The sequence below is a fragment of the Dendrobates tinctorius genome, unplaced genomic scaffold, assembly GCF_039654945.1.
Source record: "Dendrobates tinctorius isolate UK_male_01 unplaced genomic scaffold, ASM3965494v1 ptg000114l, whole genome shotgun sequence".
NCBI lineage: Eukaryota > Metazoa > Chordata > Amphibia > Anura > Dendrobatidae > Dendrobates > Dendrobates tinctorius.
This window is the reverse complement of record NW_027361782.1, coordinates 24,215,129-24,237,156: the sequence shown is the minus strand read 5'-3', so window position 1 is coordinate 24,237,156 and position 22,028 is coordinate 24,215,129. Positions and strand designations below refer to the sequence as shown.

General features: G+C 45.4%; 1 protein-coding gene across 3 annotated transcripts in view; it reads left to right on the top strand.

Moving 5' to 3' along the window:
- The window catches only part of LOC141101075 (connector enhancer of kinase suppressor of ras 2-like), a 527,280-nt gene that overhangs the window by 237,557 nt on the left and 267,695 nt on the right, over positions 1 to 22,028 (top strand). For all 3 annotated transcript variants that reach the window (XM_073589902.1, XM_073589901.1, XM_073589903.1), the window contains exon 2: positions 14,114 to 14,277. In XM_073589902.1, the coding sequence (XP_073446003.1) occupies positions 14,114 to 14,277 (164 nt within the window). The remainder of the gene's footprint in view (positions 1 to 14,113; positions 14,278 to 22,028) is intronic.

The window sequence follows — 22,028 nt, the reverse complement described above, 5'->3', positions numbered from 1 at the left end:
CAATTACCGTCTCTTATGTCAGACAGCTAATGAGAGATGTATGAGCTCCGGCAGGTCGTGTCTGCGCCTGTAAAGAAGCTGTTGTAGCTAGCCTTAATCATCGGGGAAGGAGCTTATGAGCAGGGACTGTCTTTATCAGACTGTGATCTTTCATTAGTAACTTTGTATTAGGAGATTGTTATATACAGTGGGTACGGAAGTATTCAGACCCCTTTACATTTGTCACTCTTTGTTTCATTACAGTCATTTGGTAAATTCCAAAAAGTAATTTTTTTTTTCATTAATGTACACTCTGCACCCCATCTTGACTAAAAAAAACAGAAATGTAGAAATTTTTGCAAATTTATTAAAAAAGAAATATCACATAGTCATAAGTAGTCAGACATTTTTCTCAGTATTAAGTAGAAGCACCCTTTTGAGGTAGTACAGCCATGAGTTTTCTTGGGAATGATGCAACAAGTTTTTCACACCTGGATTTGGGGATCCTTGGCCATTCTTCCTTGCAGATCCTCTCCAGTTCCATCAGGTCGGATGGTGAACATTTGTGGACAGCCATTTTCAGGTCTCTCCAGAGATGCTCAATTGAGTTTAGGTCAGGGCCCTGGCTGGGCCAGTCAAGAATGGTCACAGAGTTGTGTTCTGAAGCCAATCCTTTGTACTTGGCCGCATTCATGTTTCCTTCAATTGCAACCAGTCGTCCTGTCCCTGCAGCTGAAAACACCCCCCATAGCATGATGCTGCCACCACCATGTTTCATTGTTGGGATTGTATTGGGCAGGTGATGAGCAGTGGCTGGTTTTCTCCATACATACCGCTTAGAATTATCACCAAAAAGTTCTACCTTCGTCTCATCAGACCAGAGAATCTTATTTCTCATAGTATGGGAGTCCTTCATGTGTTTTCTAGCAAAATCTATGCGGGCTTTCATATCTCTTGCACTGAGGAGAGGCTTCTGTCGGGCCACTCTGCCATAAAGGCCTGACTGGTGGAGGGCTGCAGTGATAGTTGACATTGTGGAACTTTCTGCCATCTCCCTACTGCATCTGTGGAGCTCAGCCACAGTGATCTTGGGGTTCTTCTTTACCTCTCTCACCAAGTCTCTTCTCCCACGATTGCTCAGTTTGGCTGGACAGCCAGGTCTAGAAAGACTTCTGGAGGTCCCAAAGTTCTTCCATTTAAGGATTATGGCGGCCACTGTGCTCTTAGGAACCTTGAGTACTGTAGAAATTCTTTTGTAACCTTGGCCATATGTGTGCCTTGCCACAATTCTGTCTCTGAGCTCCTTGGCCAGTTCCTTTGACCTCATGATTCTCTTTTGGTCTGATATGCACTGTGATCTGTGAGGTCTTATATAGACAGGTGTGTGCCTTTACAAATCAAGTCCTATCAGTTTAATTAAAAGCAGCTGGACTCCAATGAAGGAGTAGAACCATCTCAAGGAGGATTACGAGGAAATGGACAGCATGTGACTTACATATGAGTGTCTGAGCAAAGGGTCTGAATACTTATGACCATGTGATGTTTCAGTTTTTCTTTTTTAATAAATTTGCAAAAATTTCTACATTTCTGTTTTTTTTTTCAAGATGGGTTGCGGAGTGTACATTAATGAGAAAAAAAAGGAACTTTTTTGAATTTACCAGATGGCTGTAATGAAACATAGAGTGAAAAATTTAAAGGGGTCTGAATACTTTCCGTACCCACTGTAAGTACTTGTCATAGTGTAGCATATCAGGTAGTGTCGCACCCCAGCTGTTCCCATTGGGGTTTGATTATGTCTGACCATAACAACGGACAGGGGCCACAACCTAAATTTTGTGCTATGCTACATAAGACTGGAGGAAGACAAGCATTGGCTGCTTCCAGGTTGTGAAGTCAAGCCTGAAGTAAATCCAGATTGGGGCCCCTTCTGGTTCATTTTTTGGGCTCCTCGTCTCTGTAGCGCCCCTTTTTGTATTAGCCCGGGCCAAGGACAGTGATTCCCATCTCAATCTTTTCTGCATCCCGTGGACTTAATGTAATTGCATTAGTGCCGCTGCCGGCGCTTGTGTAACCTGCGTGCTCGGCGGTGGTGTCCGCAGCCATGAAATCTTTGTAAGCAGATAATCCATTTCATGCTCAATTCCAAGGATCCTCGTTCTTTCTGTTCTTTAATTTGAAGACAGAAGTAAAATCATTTCTTACTTCTGAGCAGAAGAGTTTGTATTTCTAAGGGGTATTCGTGATCCTATCACCAGGGTCCGGTGTCGTGACCCTTGGCTCACACTGCATCCTGGGGTCCCATACACATCACAAAGGTCACATTGCCGTAGACATAATATAATCCAATTCTGACAACCACATTCCCACAGACATAGCATTGGTGTCAGATGGGTGGTCCCTCCCCCTTGTGATCGGGGGCGCTGCAGAGCCAGAATCACTTTATATTGCCGGAGAGAACAATCACATAAGGAAAGGAGTCAGAAAGAAAGTCTGTGTCAGTGATATCAAAGTATCAAATGCTACAAAGTAACAACCACAGAGTGACAGTGATCTCAGGGGGGCACGAGGGGCCGTACAGGCGCTGTGGGAGCGGGGGTCCTCCACTGTCCCTATAGAGTGATATTCTCCATCCACAGAAGCCAGATGTGTACAAATGACTGATTTCCCGGAAAATCAGCGTTTTGTGTATTTGCTGAGGACTTGCAGGTTCTGATGTGTCTGCCGCTCTCAGCGGCTCATAAATCAGTTTGCTGATGTCACTGCGCATTCTCCATGGTCCAGGATGGAGGATGATGGAGATGCTGCTGCCACATGATAGATGGAGCATTCAGGGGCATTGTACTGTACAGAATGGGAACCAGCGCAAGCCGGCGTGATAATCAGTCCCCGCACCCGAGTGACAGTGACAAATCACATGACCTTCACGTGTTCCGCTGCGGCGATCACAGGAATCACGAGAACGTGGACACCGCCTCTGTATCAATCTGAAAGTAGCAAAGACCCCAGAATGTAAATGTTTAATAGAAACGAAAAAGAGGAACCGAGGCATAACCAACCCTCGTATAACAGCACTGTGCAAAAGTGTTAGGCAGGGGGGAACACATGCTGCAACGTCAGAAAACGTAAAAAATGCAAGTTATAATACATTATCTTATCATTTAACAGAATGCAAAGTGAACAAAGAAAAGAGAAATGTAAATCCCATCAGTATTTGGTGACTGTTCATCACCTCCATCATCCGTATCTGGTGACCACCCGACGCCTCCATCATCAGTATCTGGTGGCCACCCGACGCCTCCATCATCAGTATCTGGTGGCCACCCGACGCCTCCATCATCAGTATCTGGTGACCGCCCATTGCCTCCATCATCAGTATCTGGTGACCGCCCGTTGCTTCCATCATCAGTATCTGGTGACCGCCCGTCACCTCCATCATCAGTATCTGGTGACCGCCCGTTGCTTCCATCATCAGTATCTGGTGACCGCCCGTCACCTCAATCATCAGTATCTGGTGACCGCCCATTGCCTCCATCATCAGTATCTGGTGACCACCCGTTGCCTCCATCATCAGTATCTGGTGACCACCCGTTGCTTCCATCATCAGTATCTGGTGACCGCCCATTGCTTCCATCATCAGTATCTGGTGACCGCCCATCGCCTCCATCATCAGTATCTGGTGACCGCCCTTCACCTCCATTATCAGTATCTGGTGACCGCCCATCACCTCCATCATTAGTATCTATGGACTGACCGTCACCTCTATCATCAGTATCTGGTGACTGTCCATCGCCTCAATCATCAGTATCTGGTGACCACCCTTCAGCTCCATTATCAGTATCTGGTGACCGCCCTTCAGCTCCATTATCAGTATCTGGTGACCGCCCTTCAGCTCCATTATCAGTATCTGGTGACCGCCCATCACCTCCATCATTAGTTTCTATGGACTGACTGTCACCTCCATAATCAATATCTTTGGCCGCCTATCGCCTCCATCATCAGTATCTGTTGACTGCCCATCGCCTCCATCATCAGTGTCTGGTGACCACCCTTCACCTCCATCATCAGGGTCTGGTGACCGCCGTTCACCTCCATCATCAGTATCTGGTGACCTCCAGTCACTTCTATCATCAGTATCTATGGACCGACCGTCACCTTCATCATCAGTGTCTGTGGCTGCCTATCGCCTCCACCATCAGTATCTAGTGACCGCCTGTCACCTCCATCATCAGTATCTAGTGACCGCCAGCCACCTCTATCAGTATCTGAGGACTGCCCATTGCCTCCATCTGGAGTATACTGATGATGGAGGCGACGGGCAGCCACCAAATACTGATGATGGAGGCGACAGGTGGCCACCAGATACTGATGATGGAGTTGACAGGCGGCCACCAGATATTGATGATGGAGGCGATGGGCAGTCACAAGATACTGATGATGGAGGTGGCAGGCAGTCACCAGATACTGATGACGGAGGTGATCAGATAATGATGAGGAAAGTGACGGTCGGTCACCAGATACTGATGACGGAGGCGACTTGCTGCCAGCACATGCTGATGATGGAGGTGACAGGCAATCACCAGATACTGATGACTGAGGCGACGGGCAGCTAGCAGATGCTAATGATGGAGGCAACGAGCAGTCACAAGATACTTGTGACAGAGGTGACGGCGATCACCAGATACTGATGACGGAGGTGATGGGCGATTACCAGATAATGATGACGGAGGTTACGGGCAATCACCAAATACTGATGACGGAGGTGATGGGCGATCACCAGATTCTGATGATGGAGGTGATGGGCAGTCACCAGATACTTGTGACGGAGGTGATTGGCAATCACCAGATACTGATGATGGAGGTGATGGGCAGTCACCAGATACTGATGATGGATTTGGCGGGCTCTCACCAGATACTGATGGGATTTACTTTTCTCTTTTCTTCGTTCACTTTGCATTTTCCTAATTGATAGATATAAACCATTAACTCTTGTTTTTGATATTGTTACTGTGCAGCTTTGTTTCCACAGCGCCATGTTCTGTACCTTTCTCCTTTCTTTACGGAGCGCGGGCTGCACGCTGTGAGTGTATCGGGAGCAGATGGCGTGTATAGAGTTAAGTGATGAAATTTGGGTTTATGTTTTGGAGCCCCCTCCGCCGCCTCTTCACACAGAAGTGATCTGGAGTATCCTGTTGACATTATCTGGATCACGATTCTGATTTCGTCAGCGTCTCACGAGGAGCGATGGAGAAGTGGAATTACGATAAGAACTTTCATTAATCACAGAATCATCTTCATCAAATCTGAACCTAATAATTATAATTCCCTTCATGTTCATCTTGGAAAAGCAGAACACGGGGGGGCCGCGCCCTGACCCCGAAAAATCCTTGTGTCATTACATCATATCAGTGATGTCACCACCAGGGGGCGCGGGCTGACAACCTCCCACACAGGGCAGGCAGGAGGGTTGTCAGCACTGAGCTCTGTGTATGGAGGTTTTGCTGCTTTTTTCTGATCAGTACTGAATAGTTTATATTTAATTGTAAGATTCATTTTTAACAAGTAAATTCCTAAATGACTGTCAGATATAAGTATGTACCCCCGCTCCTCACTGCTCTTCCTTTAGTATGCAGCTGAACACGACCTGAGGGAGTTGGGCTTATTTTTAGCATTGTTCAGAGAGCCAACTCTACAGATCTGCAGAGCATTGCTCCTCCACCTCCTGACAGATACATAGTAATATATCCTGCTGATTATTACACCCCATATACAGTATCCTGTAGATCATTACCTCCCTATCCTCTCTACAGATCTGCAGAACATCGCTCCTCTACCTCCTGACAGATACATAGTAATATATCCTGCTGATTATTACACCCCATATACAGTATCCTGTAGATCATTACCTCCCTATCCTCTCTACAGATCTGCAGAGCATTGCTCCTCCACCTCCTGACAGATACATAGTAATATATCCTGCTGATTATTACACCCCATATACAGTATCCTGTAGATCATTACCTCCCTATCCTCTCTACAGATCTGCAGAACATCGCTCCTCCACCTCCTGACTGATACATAGTGATATACAGTATCCTGTATATTATTACACCCCATCCTTTTTACAGATCAGCAGAGCATCGCTCCTCCACCTCCTGACAGATACATAGTGATATACAGTATCCTGTAGATTATTACACCCCATCCTTTCTACAGATCTGCAGAACATCGCTCCTCCACCTCCTGACAGATACATAGTGATATATCCTGCTGATTATTACACCCCATATACAGTATCCTGTAGATTATTACACCCCATCCTCTTTACAGATCAGCAGAGCATCGCTCCTCTACCTCCTGACAGATACATAGTGATATACAGTATCCTGTAGATTATTACACCCCATCCTTTCTACAGATCTGCAGAACATCGCTCCTCCACCTCCTGACAGATACATAGTGATATACAGTATTCAGGATATTATTACACCCCATCCTCTTTACAGATCAGCAGAGCATCGCTCCTCCACCTCCTGACAGATACATAGTGATATACAGTATCCTGTAGATTATTACACCCCATCCTCTCTACAGATCTGCAGAACATCGCTCCTCCACCTCCTGACAGATACATAGTGATATACAGTATCCTGTAGATTATTATCCTGCATTGAAGCATTACAATGAAACACTTCAAAGTGCCCTGGATGAATTTGCACCTCCTATACATAGAACAACACGAAAAAGACAGCGACAACCCTGGCACACCCTGCAAACACGTTTCCTGCAGCGGTGCTCCAGGTGCGCCGAACGTCTGTGGAGAAAATCCAATCTACACGAAGATTTCATCCATTATAAGTTTATGCTTCGAACATACAACACTGCCCTTCACCTCTCAAAACAAACCTATTTCAACACCCTCATCACCTCACTGTCTAATAACCCGAAACGTCTCTTTGACACTTTTCATTCTCTACTCAACCCAAGAGTGCAGGCCCCAACCACAGAGTTCCGAGCTGACGATCTGGCCAATTACTTCAAAGAAAAAAATTGACCAGATCTGACAGGAAATTATCTCCCAATCCCCTCATACCATGCACTGTTCTCCCTCCCCCACTGCATCTAGCTCACTCTCTGATTTTGAACCAGTCACAGAAGAAGAAGTAAGCAGGCTCCTTGCATCTTCTCGCCCAACCACTTGCACCAGTGACCCATTTCCATCACATCTACTCCAGCCCCTTTCCCCTTCTGTCACCCCTCACCTAACTAAAATATTTAACCTCTCTCTCTTATGGTATCTTTCCCTCCTCATTTAAGCATGCCATCATACATCCACTACTTAAAAAAACATCCCTCGACCAAAACTGTGCCGCTAACTATAGACCTGTCTCTAATCTTCCATTCATCTCTAAACTCCTGGAAAGCCTGGTCCACTCCCGTCTTATCCGCTATCTCTTTGATAACTCTCTTCTCAACACTCTCCAATCCGGTTTCCGCTCTTTACACTCTACTGAAACTGCCCTCACTAAAGTCTCTAATGATCTACCAACAGCTAAATCTAATGGTCACTACTCCATGCTAATTCTCTTGGATCTCTCTGCAGCATTCGACACGGTGGATCATCAGCTCCTCCTCACTATGCTCCGTTCCATTGGCCTCAAGGACACCGTTCTCTCCTGGTTCTCCTTGTATCTCTCTAACCGCTTCTTTACTGTATCTTTTGCTGGCTCCTCCTCCTCTCATCTTCCCCTTACTGTTGGGGTCCCCCAAGGATCAGTGCTAGGCCCCCTCCTCTTCTCCTTGTATACTGCCCCTATTGGTAAAACAATCAGTAGATTTGGTTTCCAGTACCATCTCTATGCTGACGACACCCAATTATACGCTTCTTCTCCTGACATCACGCCAGCCTTTTTAGAAAACACCGGCGATTGTCTAAACGCTGTGTCTAACATCATGTCCTCACTATATCTGAAACTAAACTTGTCAAAGACTGAACTCCTTGTGTTTCCTCCTGCTACTAATGTACCTATACCCAACATTGCCATTTCCGTGTGTGGTTCCACTATTACTCCCCAGCAACATGCCCGATGTCTTGGGGTCATACGTGACTCTGAGCTTTCCTTTGTCCCCCACATACGATCACTGGCTCGCTCTTGTTATCTGCACCTCAAAAACATTTCTAGAATTCGACCTTTTCTTACTTTTGACTCTGCAAAAACTCTTACTGTTTCTCTTATTCATTCTCGTCTCGACTATTGTAACTCTCTTCTAATCGGTCTCCCTCTTACCAGACTCTCCCCTCTCCAATCTGTCTTGAATGCGGCTGCCAGGATCATATTCCTCGCCAATCGTTACACCGATGCCTCTACCTTGTGCCAGTCATTACACTGGCTACCCATCCACTCCAGAATCCAGTACAAACTTATTACCCTCACCCACAAAGCTCTTCATGGCTCAGCACCACCCTACATCTCCTCCCTTGTTTCAGTATACCACCCTACCCGTGCCCTCCGTTCTGCTGATGACCTGAGGTTAGCATCCTCAATAATCAGAACCTCCCACTCCCGTCTCCAAGACTATACACGTGCTGCGCCAATTCTTTGGAATGCACTTCCCAGGTCAATACGATTAGTCCCCAATCCCCACAATTTTAAGCGTGCCCTGAAAACTCATTTATTCAGACTGGCCTACCGCCTCAACACATTAACCTAATCTATCTCTATGTGGCACAGCCAAAAGTTTTTACCATAACTAGGTTCCCCGCATCATGCTCCCACATGCTTTATGCATCCATTAGCCCTCTGTGTCTGTACTGTTACACACTTAACATTATGGCTGGTCCATACAATCAGGGCAACTGTTACCACCCACCTTTCGTGTCTCCCTTTTTTCCTCATAGATTGTAAGCTTGCGAGCAGGGCCCTCATTCCTCTTGGTATCTGTTATGATCTATGTGATTATTGTTATGCTGTAATGTCTATTGTCTGTACAAATCCCCTCTGAAATGTAAAGTGCTGCGGAATATGTCGGCGCTATAGAAATAAAATTTATTATTATTATTATTACACCCCATCCTCTCTACAGATATGCAGAACATCGCTCCTCCACCTCCTGACAAATATATAGTGATATACATTATCCTGCAGATTATTATACCCCCATCCTCTCTACAGATCTGCAGAACATCGCTCCTCCACCTCCTGACAGATACATAGTGATATATCCTGCAGACTATTACACCCTATGCTGTCTGCAGCGGTCCATGGTATGTCCAGCACTATGGTATATGCTGGTGCTGACCGTCTTGTGCATAGTCTTCCTCGATACACCTCGTGGTTTCTGGTATGCAACAGCCGTCAGTTTTTCCCGTTGTTGTCACTCGCCGTCCTGTCTGCGTCATTAGGTACATTTCCTGAGAACGTTGCTCGGGGAGCTCAGAGGAACGAGCCATTAAACAGCCGGCTGAGTGCTCCACACATGATAGCAGTCCGCAGAGTGACACAACCAGTACTCTCATTATTCACCGCATCACAGCAGAACTGACAGATATTTTGTGTTACCTTGACTTAACACTAAGGCTGTGACATCACTACGGAGAGGGCGGTGACATCACTACGGAGAGGGCGGTGACATCAGTACGGAGAGGGCGGTGACATCACTACGGAGAGGGCTGTGACATCACTACGGAGAGGGCTGTGACATCAGTACGGAGAGGGCGGTGACATCACTACGGAGAGGGCGGTGACATCACTACGGAGAGGGCGGTGACATCACTACGGAGAGGGCTGTGACATCAGTACGGAGAGGGCGGTGACATCACTATGGAGAGGGCGGTGACATCACTACGGAGAGGGCGGTGACATCACTACGGAGAGGGTGGTGACATCAGTACGGAGAGGGCGGTGACATCACTACGGAGAGGGCTGTGACATCAGTACGGAGAGGGCGGTGACATCACTACGGAGAGGGCGGTGACATCACTACGGAGAGGGCTGTGACATCACTATGGAGAGGGCGGTGACATCACTATGGAGAGGGCGGTGACATCACTATGGAGATGGCTGTGACATCAGTACGGAGAGGGCTGTGACATCACTACAGAAAGGGCTGTGACATCACTACAGAAATGGCTGTGACATCACTGCAGAAAAGGATGTGACATCACTACAGAATGGCTATGACATCACTACAGAAAGGGCTGTGACATCAGTACAGTGAGGGCTGTGACATTACTACAGTGAGGGTGGTGACATCACTACAGTGAGGGTGGTGACATCACTACAGTGAGGATGGTGACATCACTACAGTGAGGGCGCTGATATCACTACGGTGAGGGCGCTGACATCACTACGGTGAGGGCGGTGACATCACTACGGTGAGGGCAGTGACATCGCTACGGTGAAGGTGGTGACATCACTACAGAGTGAGTGGTGACATAACTACAGTGAAGGTGGTGACATCACTACAGTTCGGGCGGTGACATCACTATGGTTAAGGTGGTGACATCACTACAGAGAGAGTGGTGACATAACTATGGTGAAGGTGGTGACATCACTACGGTGAAGATGGTGACATCACTACAGAGGGAGTGGTGACGTCACTACGGTGAAGGTGGTGACATCACTACAGTGAGGATGGTGACATCACTATGCAGAAGGAGGTGGCATCACTACGGTAAAGGTGGTGACATCACTACAGTGAGGACAGTGACATCACTATGCAGAAGACAGTGACACCACTACAGCGAGGGTGGAGACATCACTATGGTGAGTGTGGTGATATCACTACGAAAAGGTTGATGATATCAATACAGTAATGCTAAGGACGGTGACATCACTACGCTGAGGATGGTGACATCACTATGGTGAGGGTGATGACATCACCTGACATCCTGTACATGGTATCCCCATAGACATAGCTCCCAACCATCTCAGATTCAGCATGACTGTTCCAATTTGAAGGTTCAGTCCCGTGTCCCGTCACATCAAGGCACATCAGAGCCTTTGTCCCTGCTTCTGATACTCACCTCTCTCCAACGTCTTCATCGCTCCATAGCGCCTCCTCGGAGGGTGGGGCCACTTCTTTCTGTCCAGTGCATAAATTAAATGATTTTTTTTTTCATTGCTTCTTCTCCTGCGCTTGGGTCTCCATGTTCGCAAGCTGCAGCTCTACCAATGAGCCACAGCTTATAATGATGTAGATAGGAGAATTAGGTAATCTTGACCTCTATTGCAGGCAGTGAATCCAGAAGCAGGTTATACAAGTCCATAGATATATGTTGCATATATATATAACAATGTATTTCTATGGTCCCTGTATACTGAGGGTAATAAAAAACATTTTTTTGCTCTTATAAAAGTAGTAAAAATAATAACCAGTGTCATAGAAAATATTAAGATCCCTAAAGCCAATAGTAAGGGGGCATTCACCCCCTCCCTCCTCCTCTTACACAGATTTCTGGTAGGATTTATGTAGAATTGCACAATAGACATAGGGAAGTAGGAAATTGCATATAACTAGGAAATGGCAATTCTAATTAAATTTATTTTGAAGCTTAAACTCCCTGGTATGGACAGGTAATTAAGACAGGATACCTTTAGTGATGAAGTTTGGCGTTTGTTGTATTAGAGTAGGGGCAGGGGGCTCTCTCCAGGATAAAGCTGCTATGATGAAAGTTATAAATATTGGGATTTGTATGGATCCAGTACTGATGGGACATACATTTCCAACTTCAGGATTAGTAGGGGAAGAATATGCATATTTTTTTCATAACTGTGACACCTGCCTATAAGCCCCAAATAAATAGTGGCCAGATCACTGACAACAGACATGTCATGTTTGTTCTCTGGGTAATGAAAATAGTAAAATCCTCATAAAAAATATGGCAGCGATCTCGAACTTCTGTGATCATCAGGAGGGAAAATATTGTTAATGTTGGGTATTTCATAAAATCCTGAAGTAAGTAAGAAATCAGGTGCTGATAAAAGGTCAAGACAAATTATGTTCTGTGTTCATGTAGAGAGATACTTACCAGTGTATGCACGATCCCATCACTGGATGTCTTCCATCATAGCGCTCTCCTTTGCTAAGCCATCTCTGTGGTCAGCATAGTACGTTTATTAGATAATCTGGTTTATTTTATGTAATTATATATGCTGTATTGTTTTGTCACCTTTGTAAAATATTTGGTATATTTTTATAAACACTGCCTATCGTTCTGGATTAAATATACAATTTAATAGTTCGGTTCTTTTTGTTCTGTAAACCGTACCCCGAAGTCATACGCCACCAAAACCAGGCATCCAGTCAGCCTGTATAAAAACGACTGGAGGTGGCAGCAAACAGGTCTTCAGTTATTGTGGAGCTAGCAGTGACTATATCGGGGATATATACACAAATTCCATATGTGGGAATTGGAGATGTATATACCATATACTGTTACTGTTAGTTTCCTAATAACCGGCCTAAGTGGAAACAGTCGCAGCCTCCTCCGTTAATCATTGGTCAATTGTCCAGATGATAAGGGGCTGATTGTGACAAAAAGATTAAGGCTATGTGCCCACGTTAGCGTTTTTAAATGCTCAGAAAACCGGACTCCATCCCAGAAACCACTCGTTTTATTTCCGTGAGTTTTTTGCGCGATTTTTGCACAAAAACCACGCATTTATGATGCGTTTTTTTCCGCGTGGTTTCTGGTAAGCTTGGAAATATCTAAAAACGCGGACCTATGCGGAAAATAATGAGCTTGCTGCGTTTTTAGCCGCTAAGTGTTTTCTGAGCGGAAAAAACGCATGCATTGGCACAAAAAGCCAAAAATGAATTAAATTGAATGTGAAGCTTATTTTAAGCGTTTCTGAGGCGTCTGATCTGGCACAAATGCTTCAAAAACGCTTAAAAAAACGCAACGTGGGCACACAGCCTAAAGCAAGGGTGGTTCAGCATGCCTCCCCTGGCCATGATCATTGACTAGCAGCAAATACAAAAACTTAATTTTCTCTATTTTTGAGAGTCTCGCCAGGTGTTAAACTCACAAACTCAACATTACAGGCAGGAGCCTAAGCTACTGAGCCACAAACTCTGATGATGTAAAATTTTGTGTACTTGATCTGTACTGCAGGCTCTAATTCTATAGGCAGATTATACTGAGACTGAGATACATTGTACAGTGTGTATGTATTTTTATTCTAAAAGGAAAATACCGTAAATGATTTTTTCCATCCTATAAAATTACTAAAAAATAATAATAAAAAACATTTGATAATGAAAAAAAAATGTCATTTTAATGCTTTATTTTTTTTCAATAATAAACATCACAAATCAGCAAATAACTCGGACATATTTGTGTCCCTGTAATCGTTACGACCCGCACAACACAGCGATCAGTTTATTTATGGAAATTGGAAAATTCCATTTTAAAAAACAGCATGATTGATATTTCTCTATTAAACCTATAAAAAAATGTAATAAAATTGTAATTCTGAGGCCGTGTTCACACATAGCATAAATTCTGCGTTCTGTCTGTTGCTTTTTTTTTCTGCAGGTGTCCGAAGCACACAATGCAATACCAATCTCATCTGATTTTTTGTGTGTTTGCTGCATTTCTTTTATGTGTTTTCTCGCTTATTTTATGCGGTTTGGGGGCAGATATGAGGCAGAGTTTTTAATGCTTTTTTACTAATACAGAAAAGCTTTGATTCTGAGCTTAAAAATGCAACAGCGTTTTTTTTAATGCGTCTTTTTAGAAGAAGCCTAAAGAGAAAAAAATGCACCAAAACCTCAGAGCTCAGCAGCGCCTTTAGATGCTCTGGCCCTGGGTGATAAAAAGCCATGTTGGGGACGTCGGAAGGTTAGAGAATCGTGGCCCCCCATCCAGCCTCCAGGTAACACTGACCTGGGCATGGATTGGATGTGGCCAGGGACATAGCCAAAATTGGCCACACTGCATGATTTAGCCCTCTTTCTGTTCTTCAAAAGTTGGGAGGTCTGCACATAGGTCTTTGGTGGTCCTCCATAGCTGGCTGGTGACACATTACATTGAGCAGCTGTCATGGTTGCAGTGTCTGGCTTGTGCCTACACGCAGATGATGAGAGTGATCCCTGATCTCGTTCTTTAATGTTGCACTTTTGCTCTTTGCAGGATTGGATGATTGTTTGCAGCAATACATCAAAAACTTTGAGAGGGAAAAGATCAACGGAGAACAACTACTGCACATCACCCACCAGGAGCTGGAGGAGCTGGGCGTCACCCGCATCGGGCACCAGGAGCTGATTCTGGAAGCCGTGGACCTGCTCTGTGCCCTGGTAAGCAGCAGCAAATCAACAAGCTGTGATCTGGGGAAGATTCTCATAGAGGATTATGGCGCACTACTGATGAGGATGATGGGAGTCACACTGTCTTAACCTGAGAGGAGACAGCAGAGTGAAAGGGAAAATAGACTGTGCTTATGTTGAGTGGTCGGTAATGTTGGGGGTTGTAGTGTTCTTTGTATAGTGTATTGTATCAGGTCCATGGGTCGGTAATGTTGGGGGTTGTACTGCTCTGTGTATAGTGTATTGTATCAGGTTCATGGGTCGGCAATGTTGGGGGCTGTAGTGTTCTGTGTATAGTGTATTGCATCAGTTCCATGGGTCGGTAATGTTGGGGGTTTTAGTGTTCTGTGTATAGTGAATTGTATCAGGTCCATGGGTCGGTAATGTTGGAGGTTGTAGTGCTCTGTGCATAGTGAATTGTATCAGGTCCATGGGTCGGTAATGTTGGAGGTTGTAGTGCTCTGTGCATAGTGAATTGTATCAGGTCCATGGGTCGGTAATGTTGGAGATTGTAGTGCTCTGTGTATACTGTATTGCATCAGGTCCATTGGTTGGTAATGTTGAGGGTTGTTGTGCTCTGTGTATACTGTATTGCATCAGGTCCATTGGTCGGTAATGTTGAGGGTTGTAGTGCTCTGTGTATAGTGTGTTGTATCAGGTTCATGGGTCGGCAATGTTGGGGGCTATAGTGTTCTGTGTATAGTGTATTGCATCAGGTCCATGGGTTGGTAATTTGGGGGTTTTAGTGCTCTGTGTATAGTGCATCAGGTCCATGGGTCGGTAATGTTGGAGGTTGCAGTGTTCTGTGTATAGTGTATTGCATCAGGTCTATGGGTCGGTAATGTTGGAGGTTGTAGTGCTCTGTGCATAGTGAATTGTATCAGGTCCATGGGTCAGTAATGATGGAGGTTGTAGTGCTCTGTGCATAGTGAACTGTATCAGGTCCATGGGTCAGTAATGATGGGGGGTTGTAGTGCTCTTTGTATAGTGTATTGCATCAGGTCCATGGATCGGTAATGTTGGAGGTTGCAGTGTTCTGTGTATAGTGTATTGCATCAGGTCTATGGGTCGGTAATGTTGGAGGTTGTAGTGCTCTGTGTATAGTGTATTGCATCAGGTCTATGGGTCAGTAATGTTGGAGGTTGTAGTGCTCTGTGCATAGTGAACTGTATCAGGTCCATGGGTCAGTAATGATGGGGGGTTGTAGTGCTCTTTGTATAGTGTATTGCATCAGGTCCATGGATCGGTATTGTTGAGGGTTGTAGTGCCCTGTGTATAGTGTATTGTATCAGGTTCATGGGTCGGTAATGTTGGAGGTTGCGGTGTACTGTGTATAGTGTATTGCATCAGGTTCATGGGTCGGCAATGTTGGGGGTTTTTGTGCTCTGTGTATACTGTATTGCATCAGGTCCATGGGTCGGTAATGTTGGAGGTTGTAGTGTTCTGTGTATAGTGTATTGCATCAGGTCTATGGGTCAGTAATGTTGGGGGTTGTAGTGTTCTGTGTATAGTGTATTGCATCAGGTTCATGGGTCGTCAATGTTGGGGGTTGTAGTGTTCTGTGTGTAGTGTATTGTATGAGGTCCATGGGTCGGTAATGTTGGGGGTTGTAGTGCTCTGTGTATAGTGTATTGCATCATGTCTATATTGGGGGTTGTAGTGCTCTGTGCATAGTGTATTATATCAGGTCCATGGGTCGGTAATGTTGAGGGTTGTAGTACTCTGTGTATAGTGTATTGCATCAGGTCCATGTTGGGGGTTGTAGTTCTCTGTGCATAGTATATTGTATCAGGTCCATGGGTCGGTAATGTTGGGGGTTATAGGGCCCTGTGTATAGTGTATTGCATCAGGTCCATGAGTCAGTAATGTTGAGGGTTGTAGCGCTCTGTGTATAACGTATTGTATCAGGTTCATGGGTCGGCTATGTTGGGGGTTGTGGTGTTCTGTGTATAGCGTATTGCATTTGGTCCATGGGTCAGTAATGTTGAGGGTTGTAGTGCTCTGTGTATAGTGTATTGCATCAGGTCAATGGGTCGGTAATGTTGAGGGTTATAGTGCTCTGTGTATAACGTATTGTATGAGGTTCATGGGTCGGCAATGTTGGGGGATGTGGTGTTCTGTGTATAGTGTATTGCATCAGGTCAATGGGTCGGTAATGTTGGGGGTTGTAGTGTTCTGTGTATAGTGTATTGCATCAGGTCCATGGGTCGGTAATGTTGGAGGTTGTAATGTTCTGTGTATAGTGTATTACATCAGGTCCATGTTGGGCGTTGTAGTGCTCTGTGTATAGTGTATTGTATCAGGTCCATGGGTCGGTAATGTTGGGGGTTGTAGGGCTCTTTGTATAGAGTATTGCATCAGGTCCATGTTGGGGGTTGTAGTGCTCTGTGTATAGTGTATTGTATCAGGTCCATAGCTCGGTAATGTTGGGGGTTGTAGTTCTCTGTGTATAGTGTATTGCATCAGGTCAATGGGTCAGTAATGTTGAGGGTTGTAGTGCTCTGTGTATAACATATTGTATCAGGTTCATGGATCAGCAATGTTGGGGGTTGTGGTGTTCTGAGTATAGTGTATTGCATCAGGTCCATGGGTCGGTAATGCTTGGGGTTGCAGTGCTCTGTGTATAGTCTATTGTATCAGGTCCATGGGATGGCAATGTTGGGGGTTGCAGTGCTCTGTGTGTATTGTATTGTGTTAGGTCCATTGGTCGGTAATGTTGGGAGTTGTAATGCTCTGTGTATAGTGTATTGTATTAGGTTCATGGGTTGATAATGTTGGGGGTTGTAGTGTATCTTGTACAGAGGACATTATACATTGGGTATACATGCCTGGTCACAAACCCCTGCTCTTGTATTCCGCTTGCTCACATCCTCTGCTTTCCCGCACACAATATGTAACAATGTCGTTACATCGCGCACCTTTACACCAAGGGCTTTCAGGACAAGACGTGGATCTTGCGCGCGGCTATTTTTAGTCGGCTGCGCTTGCAGTTTTATTTATAGGAGAATATTAGACATGTCATGTAGCCACATCTCGGTCAGTCAGCCGCTGCACGCAGAACTCGCGGGAAGAGAAGCCGCGTCCGGCCCCAATGTGTCTCCTCCATAATTCAGGGCTGGGAGTAAATGATCAGAAAATCACTGTAATTCATAGAGCGGTACTGCAGCACCCTGCAGAATAATGTGATGGTAAATAACAGCTGATAACAGGGAGCAAATGACAGGATAGATAATGAACCCCCATGCCACCCACAGCAGAGGTCTGGTGGTCGCTGGTGTCTGGTGCATTATGCAGGACAGATTGTGGAAATATATAATGTACATAGTGAGAGAGCGGAAGAAAATGCTGAATGTTTCTACTGGGAGGGTGGAGAGTATACTGTCATTACTTCTTCATGTTGATGCCTCCCCATAGCAGCGCTTCATATGGTCATCAGTGGTATTACAAGTATTGGATATCAATGGTTCTACCACATGACAGCGCTCCATGTGGTCAGCAGTGGTATTACAAGTATTAGATATCAATGGTTCTACCACATGACAGTGCTCCATGTGGTCAGGAGTGGTATTACAGGTAATGGATATCAATAGTTCTACCACATGAAAGGGTCCACGTGGTCTGCAGTGGTATTACAGGTAATGGATATCAATGGTTCTACCACATGACAGGGCTCCATGTGGTCAGGAGTGGTATTACAATTATTTTCAATGCTTTCTGGGGTCTAAGTCAGACATCTGTGTTTTATTTATGTGATCTGTCCATGACTTTCACAGATACAACACGTACCAATTATAGTCAATGAAACTGTTCACATGTCCATAATTTTTTTGTCAGCCAAGTGTCAATTTTTATACTGGCATTAAGGATGAAAAATACCAATCACTGTGAAGATCACTGACAGCACACAGATGGCATCAGTGTGGGATCCAAGCGCTGTCTCTGATTAACCCTGTAAAGTACAGGAGAAGCTGTGAAAACTGACACATGGAGCAAACAGAGACAACTCAGATCCAAAACGCTAAGGACCCGCAGATCCTAAGCACAGAGGACCTTGAGATCCACAACACTGAAGACCCTTAGATTCAAAACACTGAGAACCCTCCAATCCAAAACACAGAGGACCCTCAGATCCAAAACACTGTGGAACCTCAGATCCTAAACACAGAGGACTCACAGATCCAAAATGCTAAGGATCCTCAGATCCTAAACTCTGAGGACGCTTCGATCCTAAACACCGAGGACCATCAAATACAAAATGCTGAGGACCCTCAGATCCAAAGCACAGATGACCCTCAGATCCAAAAGGCCAAGGACCCACAGATCCAAAACACTGAGGACCCTCAAATCCAAAACACAGGGGACCCTCAGATCCTAAACTCTGAGGACCCTTTGATCCTAAAGACCGCGGACCATCAGATACAAAATGCCAAGAACCCTCAGATCCAAAACACTGAGGACTCTCAGATCCAAAACACAGAGGATCCTCAGATCCAGAACACCTAGGTCCCTCAGATCTAAAACGCTGAGGACCCTCAGATCCTAAAAACCACGGACACTCAGATCCAAAACACTGAGGACTCTCAGATCCAAAGCACTGCGGACCCTCAGATCCTAAACACTGAGGACCATCAGATTCTAAACAATGAGAACCCTCAGATCCAATACACTGCAGACCCTCAGATCCTAAACACAGAGGACCTTCAGATCCTAAACACCAAGGACCCTCAGATCCAAAACTCTGAGGACCCTCAAATCCTAAACTCTGAGGACCCTTCAATCCTAAAAATCGAATACCCTCAGATCCTAAACACTGAGGACCCTCAGATCATAAAAACTAAGGACCGTCCGATCCTAAACACTGATGACCCTCAGATCTAAAACACTGGGGACCCTCATAATCTAAACACTGAGGACTCGCTGATACTAAACACCGAAGACCCTCAGATCCTAAACACTGAGTACCCTCAGATCCTAAACACTGAGTACCCTCAGATCCAAAACACTGAGGACTCTCAGATCCAAAACGCCGAGGATCCTCAGATTCGGAACACCAAGGTCCCTCAGATCTAAAACGCTGAGGACCCTCAAATCCTAAACACTGAGGAACCTCAGATCCTAAACACTGAGGACCGTCAGATCCTAAATACTGAGGACCTTCAGTACCTAAACACTGAGGACCATCAGATCCAATACACTGAGGACCCTCAAATCCTAAACACTGAGGAACCTCAGATCCTAAACACTGAGGACCATCAGATCCTAAACAATGAGGACCCTCAGATCCAATACAATGAGGACCCTCAGATCCAAAACACTGCGGACCCTCAGATCCTAAACACTGAGGACCCTCAGATCGTAAATATTAAGAGTGCTCAGATACAAAACACTGAGGACCCTCAGATCCTAAACACTGAGGACCCTCAGATCCTAAACACTGAGGAACCTCAGATCCTAAACACTGAGAACCCTCAGATCCTAAACACTGAGGACCCTCAGATCCTAAACACTGAGGACCCTACCAAGTTAAACACTGAGGGCCCTCAGATCCTAAACACCGAGGACCCTCAGATCCTAAATACTGAGGATGCTCAGATACAAAATGCTGAGGACCCTCAGATCCTAAACACTGAGGACCCTCAGATCCTAAACACTGAGGACCCTCAGATCCAAAACACTGAGGACCCTCAGATCCAAAATACTGAGGACACTCAGATCCTAAACACCGAGGACCCTCAGATCCTAAACACTGAGGACCCTCAGATCCTAAACACTGAGGACTCTCAGATCCAAAACGCCAAGGATCCTCAGATCCAGAACACCAAGGTACCTCAGATCTAAAACGCTCAAATCCTAAACACTGAGGAACCTCAGATCCTAAACACTGAGGACCCTCAGATCCTAAATACTGAGGACTTTCAGTTCCTAAACACTGAGGACCATCAGATCCAAAACACTGAGGACCCTCAGATCCAATACACTGAGGACACTCAAATCCTAAACACTGAGGAACCTCAGATCCAAAACACTGAGGACCCTCAGATCCTAAACACTGAGGAACCTCAGATCCAAAACACTGAGGACCCTCAGATCCTAAACACTGAGGACCATCAGATCCTAAACAATGAGGACCCTCAGATCCAATACAGTGAGGACCCTCAGATCCAAAACACTGCAGACCCTCAGATCCTAAACACTGAGGACCCTCAGATCCAGAACACCGAGGTCCCTCAGATCCAAAACGCTGAGGACCCTCAGATTGTAAATATTAAGAACGCTCAGATACAAAACACTGAGGACCCTCAGATCCTAAATACTGAGGACCTTCAGTACCTAAACACTGAGGACCATCAGATCCAATACACTGAGGACCCTCAAATCCTAAACACTGAGGAACCTCAGATCCTAAACACTGAGGACCATCAGATCCTAAACAATGAGGACCCTCAGATCCAATACAATGAGGACCCTCAGATCCAAAACACTGCAGACCCTCAGATCCTAAACACTGAGGACCCTCAGATCCAGAACACCGAGGTCCCTCAGATCCAAAACGCTGAGGACCCTCAGATTGTAAATATTAAGAACGCTCAGATACAAAACACTGAGGACCCTCAGATCCTAAATACTGAGGACCTTCAGTACCTAAACACTGAGGACCATCAGATCCAATACACTGAGGACCCTCAAATCCTAAACACTGAGGAATCTCAGATCCTAAACACTGAGGACCATCAGATCCTAAACAATGAGGACACTCAGATCCAATACAATGAGGACCCTCAGATCCAAAACACTGCGGACCCTCAGATCCTAAACACTGAGGACCCTCAGATCGTAAATATTAAGAGCGCTCAGATACAAAACACTGAGGACCCTCAGATCCTAAACACTGAGGACCCTCAGATCCTAAACACTGAGGAACCTCAGATCCTAAACACTGAGGACCCTCAGATCCTAAACACTGAGGACCATCAGATCCTAAACAATGAGGACCCTCAGATCCAATACAGTGAGGACCCTCAGATCCAAAACACTGCAGACCCTCAGATCCAATACAATGAGGACCCTCAGATCCAAAACACTGCGGACCCTCAGATCCTAAACACTGAGGACCCTCAGATCGTAAATATTAAGAGCGCTCAGATACAAAACACTGAGGACCCTAAGATCCTAAACACTGAGGACCCTCAGATCCTAAACACTGAGGAACCTCAGATCCTAAACACTGAGGACCCTCAGATCCTAAACACTGAGGACCATCAGATCCTAAACAATGAGGACCCTCAGATCCAATACAGTGAGGACCCTCAGATCCAAAACACTGCAGACCCTCAGATCCTAAACACTGAGGACCCTCAGATCCAGAACACCGAGGTCCCTCAGATCCAAAACGCTGAGGACCCTCAGATTGTAAATATTAAGAACGCTCAGATACAAAACACTGAGGACCGTCAGATCCTAAATACTGAGGACCTTCAGTACCTAAACACTGAGGACCATCAGATCCAATACACTGAGGACCCTCAAATCCTAAACACTGAGGAATCTCAGATCCTAAACACTGAGGACCATCAGATCCTAAACAATGAGGACACTCAGATCCAATACAATGAGGACCCTCAGATCCAAAACACTGCGGACCCTCAGATCCTAAACACTGAGGACCCTCAGATCGTAAATATTAAGAGCGCTCAGATACAAAACACTGAGGACCCTAAGATCCTAAACACTGAGGACCCTCA